Raw genomic sequence first — 12,621 nt, forward strand, 5'->3', positions numbered from 1 at the left:
GTAAATGGGGAATCTTCTTCACAGACTAAGGTTAATTATGAAGTTCCACAAGGTTCTGTGCTAGGACCAATTTTATTCACTTTATACATGCTTCCCTTAGGCAGTATTATTAGACGGCATTGCTTAAATTTTCATTGTTACGCAGATGATACCCAGCTTTATCTATCCATGAAGCCAGAGGACACACACCAATTAGCTAAACTGCAGGATTGTCTTACAGACATAAAGACATGGATGACCTCTAATTTCCTGCTTTTAAACTCAGATAAAACTGAAGTTATTTTACTTGGCCCCACAAATCTTAGAAACATGGTGTCTAACCAGATCCTTACTCTGGATGGCATTACCCTGACCTCTAGTAATACTGTGAGAAATCTTGGAGTCATTTTTGATAAGGATATGTCATTCAATGCGCATATTAAACAAATATGTAGGACTGCTTTTTTGCATTTACGCAATATCTCTAAAATTAGAAAGGTCTTGTCTCAGAGTGATGCTGAAAAACTAATTCATGCATTTATTTCCTCTAGGCTGGACTATTGTAATTCATTATTATCAGGTTGTCCTAAAAGTTCCCTAAAAAGCCTTCAGTTAATTCAAAATGCTGCAGCTAGAGTACTGACAGGGACTAGAAGGTTTTTACGTAATTATTGTATGGCCTTGCCTTACAATATAAAGCGCCTTGGGGCAACTGTTTGTTGTGATTTGTTGCTATATAAATAAAATTGATTGATTGATTGATTGATTCTGTTTTTTCCTCTCTGTTTAAGGTGCAGCTCCATCCAGAGATGGGAGTTGTATTCGTGTTGGCGATCCTCCTGTCCTGTGCGACAATTGCTTTTCTTGTATATTCGTCCGTGAATTGTTCTGTGAATTGTTCTGTAATTTGTGTCTGTATCATGGCCCAAGCAGAGGGTCACCCCTTTGAGTCTGGTCTGCTTGAGGTTTCTTCCTCAGAGGTAGTTTTTCTTTCCACTGTTGCTCTGGGGGTTGGTAAGGTTAGACCTTACCTGTGTGAAGCGCTTTGAGGCAGCTCTGTTGCGATTTGGCGCTATATAAATGAAAATAAATTGAAGTTGAAGATGAGTGATAATAAAAAGTATTTACAGATGAACCAGCTGCAGAAGTGTGAAGTGGATTAGTGAATTAACTGCAGGTGAAACCAGCAGTGTAGAATTCACAAGAATGCAAAAGGAAATTTAAAAGGAGTGTTATTCGTTGTATTATGTACACACGTACATAGAAGCTTTCCTTTGTTTAGTTATTATGATGTAACACCAATATTCTCTGTTTAGAATTGCTATGGGTTACACTTTAGTAAAGCTTTAGCCCTTTCACTTTAAAAAGCAATCATTCCTGAACGAGATGTTCTTTTAATAAGATAGGAGAGTTATTTTAATTTTTGTTATTAAATGATTTCCTGATTAATCCTAATTCAATAGGATTGAAACTATAAAGTTAATTCACTAGTTGTGAAAACAAGAGTAAATATAAGCATGTACAATTGATTAATGTTAAAACAGGAGAATAAAAGAGTAATATTTCCAATCAGAATTGGAGAAGTAACTTAAAAGAGTTTAAAAAGATTATTATGCAAGATAAAACTTGATAATAAATTAATCAGTTAATAGTTATTCTTTTAAGTGGTAGACAACAGTTAAAAGTTGTTGGAAATTATTTGCATGCAATATAGGCTGGCTACCAGCAGTCGGCAGGCTATCTGGTTACTGTAGCATGCTATCAGGTTGTTAGCGGAAGCTAGGCTAACTGGTTAGGCGCTTTAGCTGTGGTGATTAGCACCTGGGTTAATTCAATTGTCGGAGCCTCGGCAGTTGAAAGCAGCTAATGGCCTGTTAGCACGCTATTGCCTCTGGCTTTCCGATGGCTGATTAGTGTTCAGTCTGGGTTAAAGATTCCTGCCTTAAGATGAGAGTGAAACAGAGTGAGCGAGGCTGCAGCACAATGACGTCATATTCTGAATAGGTTTATGCTTTGTGGATAAAATAAATAATTCACGGTAATTGCAAATATGAAAAATAATCGTGAATATTGGCGAATATTGTAAAAATTGTGACAGCCCTAGATCTTCATGGACGATTCGTTCGCGCGCACACGCATGTGCAAAAAAAAACAAAAACAAAAAAACACCGGCAGCTGCCGCACTTCCTCGCTTTCTCCCCCTCAAACTCTGTCATAATTGTGTTAAATAAAAGACAAAAGGGACATAAGTCATGCTCACAGGCTGATTGCCAAAGACAGGACATGTCCACGTCAAGTATAAACTCCAGACAGACATCTCCATGTCACTACATATCCACAACGCGTCCTTCCATAGGGATTACACGGCAGCCTGTCACCGCCGGTGCATATATCCAGATCCAGAAGCCGGAAATCCGGCTCAGGCTGGAAAAATACCAGGCCTGAAAAAGAACAGGGCGGAAGATGTGCAGCCATTCTTACTGCAACCAGACTGACAACAGCAGCTTTGAACATGTCCATACATGCAGTACCCCTTTCACTGCATTGCTCATCATGCCGGTGGATATAAGTCTAGTAACCGTGGAAACCTTGGGGAATCCCCCTGGCAGATCTATGTGCCAGCATTCTGGGATGTGCCATGAATCTTATGAATGCAGTGTGCACACAATTAAAATTAAATTGTCACTTCAGCGCTAGAAATACATTCACAAGTGCACAAATTAGCCATAATTGGATACTTAAATTAACCAGGAAGGAGTTTAATAAAGAAGGTCATATTTATAACACATAAAGTAGATATTAATACCTTCAAAATGGAATCATTTTGGAGAGTTTTATTTACTGCCCACATGAGCTTTTCTTCTAATAAAATTCAACCACAAAATGCTTTTTTCACATTTCAGAGGTTTCTCCCACAATAACTGTTTACCACAGATATGCCAAATTTACATATTTCATAGTCAGTATAGCTGCATTAAGGAGCCAAGAAATGGAAAGGTTTCTTTGAGTGTAATGGTATGCTTCAGTGTCTCAAACATGGATGCTGGCAATAGTTAATGTAATATCTTCCATAGTTTGAGCATACATAAACTTCACAGTTTAGTGTCAATGTCTGTTTGACTATAGTCCAAGTCTGGGTGTCCATGACAACTGCCACAGAAAATTTCAGGCCTCTAAATCCATTATTTGCTGAGATATTCTACCTTCAACATGGCTCCAGAAATGACGGCCATAATTTTTGCCTAAAAAAACGGCAGACCCCATGCACACTAAATTGGCCATATCTCAGAAACTACCACTTGGCCTACAGGCCTCAAACTTCAGATTTGTTGTTCTGAATAGTCTGGGAATATTTGATTAAAATTTAAAGAAAATCTGAGACAAAGTGCGTGAGGCTCCTCAAATATTTGTTGAATTGACCTGAAATGACCCTCATAATCGGGTGAAACCTGATGGAAATCTCTTTGTGGTGTGTCAGTGATGTATGCACATGCAAAATAAAACAACACTACCCCAGGTATGTTTTTGAAGAGAATATAACATCATAACTTTGTTACAAGCTCAAACGTTGACATTGTGTGATAAAGGCCTTTTAATAATAACTCACTTAAAGAAATAATGGCAAAACTCACATGTAAGTAAATAAACGATAAATCGGTTGCTCAAAAAAATAATCGATAACTAAAATAATCATTAGTTGCAGCCCTACATGAGACTACAAATGCCGTGACAGGAGAATAGGGCTGAAACAATTAATTGAGTGAATTACAAAAAAATGTTCGAAGCATATTCTTTGCCTCAAGGCTTCATTTAAAGCTATTTACATAACGCCAGGCCACTAGGTGGCGCTGTAATGCTCCCACAAAAACCGAGAAGAAGGCTGTAAAGCATGCCCATAACTAATGTAAGCGCAAATCAATTTAGCAGGTGATGCTACAAGTTTACAAAGCCATACACTGAGTAAAATAAAGCCTTTTAAGAGAAAGGGTTTGCGCTGATTGTCTGTAACGGACTTATTATGCTTTTAAAGTTGTAGCGAGGAGCTTGCATGAAGCAAAAGTCATAAAAAAAACCTTCTTCAAAGCAAACCCATCACAGCCCAAGATCTGGGATATATCAAGTTGTCAAAAGGAGGCTTTCCTGACGATAGCGCAGGATGGCCAACTGTCATCAACCCCCACCACTAACAGGATTTAAGATTCTTTAAAGTGCATTCCTCATGGAGCTGTGAATCCCTTTATCAGATACCAAAACCAGATGGCTTCAACTCCTTTCTCATCTAAACACAGACCACAGAAAGACATATCTGTCCCCAAAAGCCCCAGAACTATGTCTTTACAGCAAGATTCCAGTAAGGCCATACCACAGAAGGATTACCCTCAACTTGATCATCACAACGCAGTTTGTCTGGTTAAAATCGGTGCAAGATTAACAGATTTCATGTTTTATGATGAAATCCAAAACCCAGCTCCTGTCAGTCCATGGAACAAGAGTGACCCTTGTGGACAAATTGGGGAAGGGCATGTAACTAACTTGTACAGTATTATAAAGTGTAACCACATTTAAAAAGTTGTACTTTGTGTTGTAACCAGAAAACAAAGAAAGAGGAAAATCAAATCAAATCAATTTTATTTATATAGCGCCAAATCACAACAAACAGTTGCCCCAAGGTGCTTTATATTGTAAGGCAAGGCCATACAATAATTACAGAAAAACCCCAACGGTCAAAACGACCCCCTGTGAGCAAGCACTTGGCGACAGTGGGAAGGAAAAACTCCCTTTTAACAGGAAGAAACCTCCAGCAGAACCAGGCTCAGGGAGGGGCAGTCTTCTGCTGGGACTGGTTGGGGCTGAGGGAGAGAACCAGGAAAAAGACATGCTGTGCTACTCCCTGGCCTCGAGTCATAACTGCCAACAGAGCCAATATACTAAAAATGTGTGGGGAGAGCCGTGGTTACTGTAACATCAAAGTCCAGATGACACAGGTCCCCACTTAGCTTCCTTCCTGTTTGCCGATGCCACTGTCTGTAAGTTATATGTTGTCGCGCTCTTCTGCTTGCAAGGATCAGTCTGCTCTTTTTTTCCAGGTTACTGAGGTAAATATCCACAACTCGACCTCAATGTGGATTCTGTCTGGGCTACCGGACACTTCTAACCACAGTTTCACCCGTTCATTGACAAGAAGAAGCTGTTTCCTTTGCGGCTCTTAACTTGCCCCATAGGCTCTTGTGTACCTGTTTGGTGTTCTATCTCTGGACTGGACCAGTTATCATAATTGTGTTCTGAAATAGACAAGAAGAAAAGACTTGGATCTAAAGGACAATTGTTTTTGAGAACATGCAGTGAAACTTAAACAGTGTTCTGAGAAGAGTCGCTGATTTTCAGCTCTGACCCACTGACTTAAAATAATGGAGGTGATGAACTGGTTTTGGACTGGTTGGGGGTTTAGCTGGTTGGGTTTTTGCCTGGTTTGTTTTTGGCTGTTTGGATTTTTGCCTGGTTAGATTTTTAGCTGGTTGGGTTTTTTAGCTGGTTGTTTTTTGTTTTTGATTGGTTGGGGTTTTTAAGCTGGTTGATTTTTTTTTTTTTTGGTTGGTTGGGTTTTATGGCTGGTTGGGTTTTCTTTGGCTGTTTTTTTTTTTTTTTTGATTGGTTGGGTTTATTCAGCTGGTTTGGGTTTTTTTTTTTTTTTGGCTGGTTCATTTTTTTTTTCTTTTTTTGGCTGGTTGGGTTTTTTTTTTTTTGATTGGTTGGTTTTTTTGTTTTTTTTTGTTGTTGGTTTTGTTTTGTTGTTGTTTAAAAACAACCGCCAAAAAGGCTGGTTGTTTTTATTTTTATTTATTTTTTTGATTGGTTGGGTTTTTTTTGGCTGGTTGCTTTTATTTTTATTTATTTATTTTTTGATTGGTTGGGGTTTTTTAGCTGTTTTTTTTTTAGGTGGTTTTTGTTTTTTTTTATTGGTTGGGGTTTTTTAGGTGTTTTTTTTTTTTTTTTTTTAATTGGTTGGGGTTTTTTAGCTGTTTTTTTTTTTTAGGTGGTTGGGGTTTTTTTATTGGTTGGGTTTTAGCTGGGGTTTTTTAGGTGGTTGGGTTTTTTTCTTTCTTTTTTTCTGATTGGTTGGGTTTTAGCTGTGTTTTTTTTTTTTTTTTTTTTTTTAGGTGGTTGGATTTTTTTATTTTTATTTTTTTGATTGGTTGGGTTTTAGCTGTCTTTGTCCTGTTGTTTGGTCAGTTCATATTGGACACTTTATTGATCATGTGATTAATTGATTGTTAATGTCTTATATCTGGTTTCGGTCGTTGACTGGTTGTTTATCACAACAGATTGATGATGGAGTCGCTGCCATCTTTGCCCCTGAGTGTGGGTGTGTGTCTGTGTGACTCCGCCCCCTTGGTGTGGCGGGTAGAGGACCTGCGAGCTGTGCGTTCACATGGCCTGGTGGGAACGCTGCTCGGCGCACTCCCTCGAACACCACAGCAAAATGGGCGACTGGGCCGTCCGCTGCTGCTGCTGCCGGAGGAAGAGAGACTGCTCGCTGAACGCCACCTCGCCGCCGCCTTTCCTCCAACTCAGCAGGTTAGCTGCTTAGCTTAGCGTGATATAGTATAGGGAGGTGATGGTCTAGTGGTTAAGGTGTTGGGCTTGAGTCCAGAAGATCATGGGTTCAAATCCCCGCCTGACTGGAAAACCACTAAGGGCTCTTGGGCAAGGCCTTTAATCCCCTATTGCTCCCGGTGTGTAGTGAGCGCCTTGTATGGCAGCACCCTGACATCGGGGTGAATGTGAGGCATAATTGTAAAGTGCTTTGAGCGTCTGATGCAGATGGAAAAGTGCTATATAAATGCAGTCCATTTACCATTTATATAGTTTCACTCTAATCAAATGTCATTAATCTGCTTCCACGTTTATGAAGTCACAAAGTTCAGGTGACTCTGGTCTGCTTGGTGTCCAGAGCTCTTCCTGGTGCGGTTCCAGAATGCTGCCTCAGAGGTCATGTGACTGAGCCTGAGTTCTGAACCGGTCCTGGTTGTTTGGATTACACCAGGGCTGGTTTTTGATGATAAAACCTGTTTTGTCCTGGACCGGGACAAAAGAGGTGGAATGGTTTTCACCAGATTTGAACCAGGATAGGTCTAAAACGACCCTGATGCCAACATCACAGACACGTCTGTGACACATTGAAGGGGAGCAATAGAAACGTGCTGGTATTGATCCAGGGGGCGTTTGATTTGTTGTTGGTGTTGTCAGGGCGGGAGCGGGGTGGAGCAGCGAGATGACTACGAGGAGCTGCAGCAGAGGAGCTACGGGGAGCAAAGCACTCTGGCTCTGCATGACAGGAAGGGGGCACTGCTCCGAGCATTGACCGCCAAGCACTCAGGTGAGCCCATGATGCTGTTTCCATGGAGACAGGGAAAGATTGTCTGTCACAGTGCACATCACATCATTTCCACTGACGCCCACGAAGGGAGTGGAAATGATGTGATGTGCACTGCCATGTCCAGTAAGAGAATTTGGAGGCGTGGGCTGGTCCGAACAGAAGTTTAAAACCTGCGTCCCAGTACTCTGTGTCCTGAGTTTGGACGGTTTCAAATAGACCGTGTGTTCATCTGTTACAACTGCGACTTTAAATCCAGTTCAGTTTATCGACAGTAACACAGTAGAATTGACATTTTGTTAGCAGGTGATACGTTGACGTACGAGGTCTGTTAGAAAACTGTCTGACCTTTTTTTTTTTTTTTTTTTAAAAACTATATGGATTTGAATCAAGTGTGATTGCATCAGCCAAGCATGAACCTTCGTGCGCATGCGTGAGTTTTTTCACGCCTGTTGGTTGCGTCATTCGCCTGTGGGCAGGCTTTGAGTGAGCACTGGTCCAGCCCCCTCATCGGATTTTCATTGTCAGGGAAATGGCTGAGCGGGTGGAGCAGCGCTGAATCAAATTTTTCCAGAAACTGTGAGAGACAGCCAGGTGGAAACCATTTGGAAGATTCAGACGGCTTTCGGTGAGGATACTCTGGGCGTCACACAGATTAAGGACCATTACAACCGGATTAAAGATGGCCCACAGCGGCAGAGGGCGCTCCTCACTCCGAGCGGCCATCGACAGGCTGAAACGACCAGATCATTTCCAAAGTGAAGGCTGTGTTGATCCGGGACGTCGTTTGACTACCAGAGAAATTGTGGAAGAGGTGGACATCAGCACTTTTGCGGCACATTCCACTGTTACAGGAGATTTTGTAATGAAAGACGTGTGGAGGAATTCGCGCGTCGGGACGAAGCCGCAATGGCGCGCAACAAAAAGCACGTCTGTGTTGGAAACCATTTGGAAGATTCAGACGGCTTTCGGTGGCTTTTCAGTCGAGTGAGTATCTGAGAAATTGTTTAACAGTTGGGCATGTCACAACTTGTCCTGTGAGACTTCCAACACGGACGTGTTTTTTGTTGTGCGCCATTAGCAGCTCCGTCCCGACGCGCGAATTCCTCTGCACATCTTTCATTGCAAAATCTCCTGTAACAGTGTAATGTGCCGCAAAAGTGCTGACGTCCACCTCTTCCACAATTTCTCTGGTAGTCAGACGACGTCCCAGATCAACACAGCCTTCACTTTGGAAATGATCTGGTCATTTCAGCCTGTCGATGGCCACGCGGAGCGCGGCGCGCCCTCCGCCGCTGTGGGCCGTCTTTAATCCAGTTGTAATGCTCCTTAGTCAAATCCATATAGTTTTTTTAAAAAATAAAAAGGTCGGATAGTTTTCTAACAGACCTCGTACGTCAGGATGCTACCTCTGAAAACAACATGAAGATTTCACAAATGAGTGGGTTATTTTTAAAAGCTTCTGTTGTTTTCAGAGCACAACAGCTAGCAGCCGCTGCTCGCCGTCGCCGCTATCGACACACACTCAGAGTAGCTGTCACTCATAGTAACCACACCCCGGCTGAAACTGATTAAAAAAAAAAAACAGCTGAAACTGATCAAATAAATTAATTTCTCCTCTGCAGGTGTCATCGAGGGGGCAAGTAGCTAACTTTTTAAAATGATTATTTTTGTACCACGATGTCCATTAAAGTTATAACATGGTGCTTTACGGTGTAAAGGCTCTTTTGGAGCCTGCCTTTACTCCGTGTGCCAGTGTAACAGCCCAAAGTAGAAAGTAGAGCCCAGAGTATACACAGAGTGAAAGTGGGATAGCCCAGTTTAGACCCCACAGCCTAGTTTGGGCTAGCCCGTTTTACACCCTGGGGTCTAGTTTGGGCTAGCCCGTTTTACACCCTGGGGTCTAGTTTGGGCTAGCCCGTTTTACACCCCGGGGTCTAGTTTGGGCTAGCTTGTTTTAAACCTTGGGGTCTAGTTTGGGCTAGCTTGTTTTACACCCCGGGGTCTAGTTTGGGCTAGCCCGTTTTACACCCCGGGGTCTAGTTTGGGCTAGCCCGTTTTACACCCCGGGGTCTAGTTTGGGCTAGCCCGTTTTACACCCCGGGGTCTAGTTTGGGCTAGCCCGTTTTACACCCCGGGGTCTAGTTTGGGCTAGCCCGTTTTACACCCCGGGGTCTAGTTTGGGCTTGCCCGTTTTACACCCCGGGGTCTAGTTTGGGCTTGCCCGTTTTACACCCCGGGGTCTAGTTTGGGCTTGCCCGTTTTACACCCCGGGGTCTAGTTTGGCCCGTTTTACACCCCGGGGTCTAGTTTGGGCTAGCCCGTTTTACACCCCGGGGTCTAGTTTGGGCTTGCCCGTTTTACACCCCGGGGTCTAGTTTGGGCTTGCCCGTTTTACACCCCGGGGTCTAGTTTGGGCTAGCCAGGTTTAAACATCCCCAGGCCAGTTTATGCCCCCCCCCCCCCCCCTACACACACACATTCAGTAAAACAATATTGAAGGATCCATATTGTACAATATCAACTCATGTATTTATTGACTTTTTTGTGATTATTGTTTTTACATTTTCATGAAAGTCAAGAAGGTTTACTTTTTTTTTTGTTTGGATGAATGAAGTAAGTAAACCTGCCTGTTGTACATAGTTTACGTGCAAGAGACAGTTTGAGTTATACTATGGATACATATATTCAACCTGTATATGGAACAGACGTTTACGGGGAAACACACAAAAGTAACTGGAAACAGAGTCAAACAATACAAAGTAAAACACGAAAATGTCCACATTCAGGATCACCACACACTGTATACCCAAACTAATAACGTATTTGAGACTTAAATACTCCGAAATAGAAGCCAAAGTCAACTTAAAAACATTTATTCACAAACAAGGAAATGCATATGACCAGAAACATATGACCAGTACTTCACGGATCATGAACACATTTTACAGTTGTATGCAAAGGTTTGGGCACCCCTGATAATTTTCATGATTTTCCTTTATAAATCATTGGTTGTCTGGATTAGGCATGGGTATTGATAAGATCTGATCAATGTTGATGCCATTATCGATTCTGCTTATTGATTCCCTTATCGATAACTCTTGTGAATATTCTGTTTACTAAAAGTAGGCTTGACAGGTTTTCTATGTCAACATTTTATTGAGTCTTAAAGTAAATAAATATGAAACTGGTCACTGGATCCTTAAACTCTGGACATAAATAAAAATAAATAAAATCTGTAGTTTTTGTCAAAAGCATTTCCTTTCAGACATTAATGCATGAATGTCTCTCCGTACCTCTGAGCTGAGCCGCGCAGCATTTGGAGCTGTGTGAACAGAACGGAGGACGATTCTCGTTTCTTTCTCCCAGCAACACAGTTAGTGACTTTAATCTGCACAAAAGTGACTCACAATTGACATATTCAGGGGTGAAAGTGGTGAAAAACAAAAAAAGATGACACCAAAATTACCCCTCAACACCACCCGCACAAAAATGGTTGAATTGAAGAGTCACTAGGTATTCACAGGAAACTCTATATTTATTTATTTATGTTCATTGTTAGTTGGTTTTATCTTTTCTGTTGTTTTGTTTTATCAGATTTTTTTTGTCTCTTTCTCTAAAATTGTATTGTAGCAATATTAGTTATTATTACTATTATTATTGTTGTTGTTGCTATTATTATTAATATGTATATGTCATGGACATGAATGAGTGAAGCTCGTCAGCATCTAACCATGTCCTTTAGGTCCTTCAGACTTTTCTTAGTAAAATGGTTCTTGGGAGCATTAGCATGACTAAAACCTTTCAGCTTCTGGAGGGGCTCTGCCCCCCCCCCCCCCCCACACACACACACACACTCTCCACCTTTTTAACTATGATTTGACACAAAGTGCAGCAACAGTGAAAATTAAACCTTCTTAAAGAAAACAGTAATAATATCACACTCATTTTGCACTCATCATAAGGTTAGGATACTGTTTCCTCCAAAAGTATTGGAACACTTGGAATTTCACACATTTTAATTTGTTTATGCCATTTTAAATACAAGAAATACAAAAAAAAAAAAAGAATTAAAATTCTCAAACTCAAACTGAAAGCAAATCTCTAAAACTTGATAAAACCTGTAAATAGTTTTGTTTATTGCCCCAGTTTTATTGCCAGTTTTCTTTAGAGAAGTCAGGGGATGGAAATATGAACATTTCCAGTCACATTTTCCAGAAATACAAAAGTTTCTTTCACCAAAACATCAAATCTAGACTTTCATCTCAAATGTACTTTCTGTATCTGAACTTTCAGGTCTTCTTTTGAAGAAAATCCTCCTCTACACCACTTCATCAGGAAACTGGATTTTAGATTTTTAATTCATTTATATCAAGTTGGAGAGATTTGCTTTCAGTTTGAGTTAAGAAGATAATTTTAGAAGAAAAAATTGTATTTGAAATGGAATAAACAAATTAAAATGTGTGAAATATCAAGTGTTCCAATACTTTTGAAGACAACTGAGAAACAGTGAGGAGCAACATCTTACATCTCATATACGAGGGCTGTCAATAAAGTAACGGTCCTTTTTATTTTTTTCAAAAACTATATGGATTTCATTCATATGTTTTTACGTCAGACATGCTTGAACCCTCGTGCGCATGCGTGAGTTTTTCCACGCCTGTCGGTGACGTCATTCGCCTGTGAGCACTCCTTGTGGGAGGAGTCGTCCAGCCCCTCGTCAGAATTCCTTTGTCTGAGAAGTTGCTGAGAGACTGGCGCTTTGTTTGATGAAAATTTTTTCTAAACCTGTGAGACACATCGAAGTGGACAGGGTTCGAAAAATTAAGCTGGTTTTCAGTGAAAATTTTAACGGCTGATGAGAGATTTTGAGGTGATTCTGTCGCTTTAAGGACTTTTCACGGTGCGAGACGTCGTGCAGTTCTCTCAGGCGCCGTCATCAGCCTGTTCAAGCTGAAAACCTCCACATTTCAGGCTCTATTGATCCAGGACGTCGTGAGAGAACAGAGAAGTTTCAGAAGAAGTTGGTTTCAGCATTTTATCCGGATATTCCACTGTTAAAGGAGATTTTTTTAATGAAAGACGTGCGGACGGGTCCGCGCGTCGGCTCGCAGTCGCCGCGACGCTCCGCCACAGGAAAAACACCTCTGTTGGAAGCCTTAAGGACAAGTTGGAACATGTCCTGCTGTTAAACAATTTCTCATATACTCACTCCACTGAAAGCCATCAAAAGCCGCCTGGATTTTACAAATGGTTATCAACACGGA

General features: G+C 41.2%; 1 protein-coding gene across 2 annotated transcripts in view; it reads left to right on the forward strand.

Annotated features, from left to right (window-relative positions):
* tsen34 (TSEN34 tRNA splicing endonuclease subunit) overlaps positions 1–12,621 on the forward strand; it is a 44,624-nt gene that overhangs the window by 15,623 nt on the left and 16,380 nt on the right. For both annotated transcript variants that reach the window (XM_034165460.1, XM_034165461.1), the window contains exons 2-3: positions 6,303–6,555; positions 7,228–7,357. In XM_034165460.1, coding sequence (XP_034021351.1) covers positions 6,307–6,555; positions 7,228–7,357 — 379 coding nt within the window. In that variant the 5' untranslated portion in view covers positions 6,303–6,306. The remainder of the gene's footprint in view (positions 1–6,302; positions 6,556–7,227; positions 7,358–12,621) is intronic.

The sequence above is a fragment of the Thalassophryne amazonica genome, unplaced genomic scaffold, assembly GCF_902500255.1.
Source record: "Thalassophryne amazonica unplaced genomic scaffold, fThaAma1.1, whole genome shotgun sequence".
Lineage (NCBI taxonomy): Eukaryota > Metazoa > Chordata > Actinopteri > Batrachoidiformes > Batrachoididae > Thalassophryne > Thalassophryne amazonica.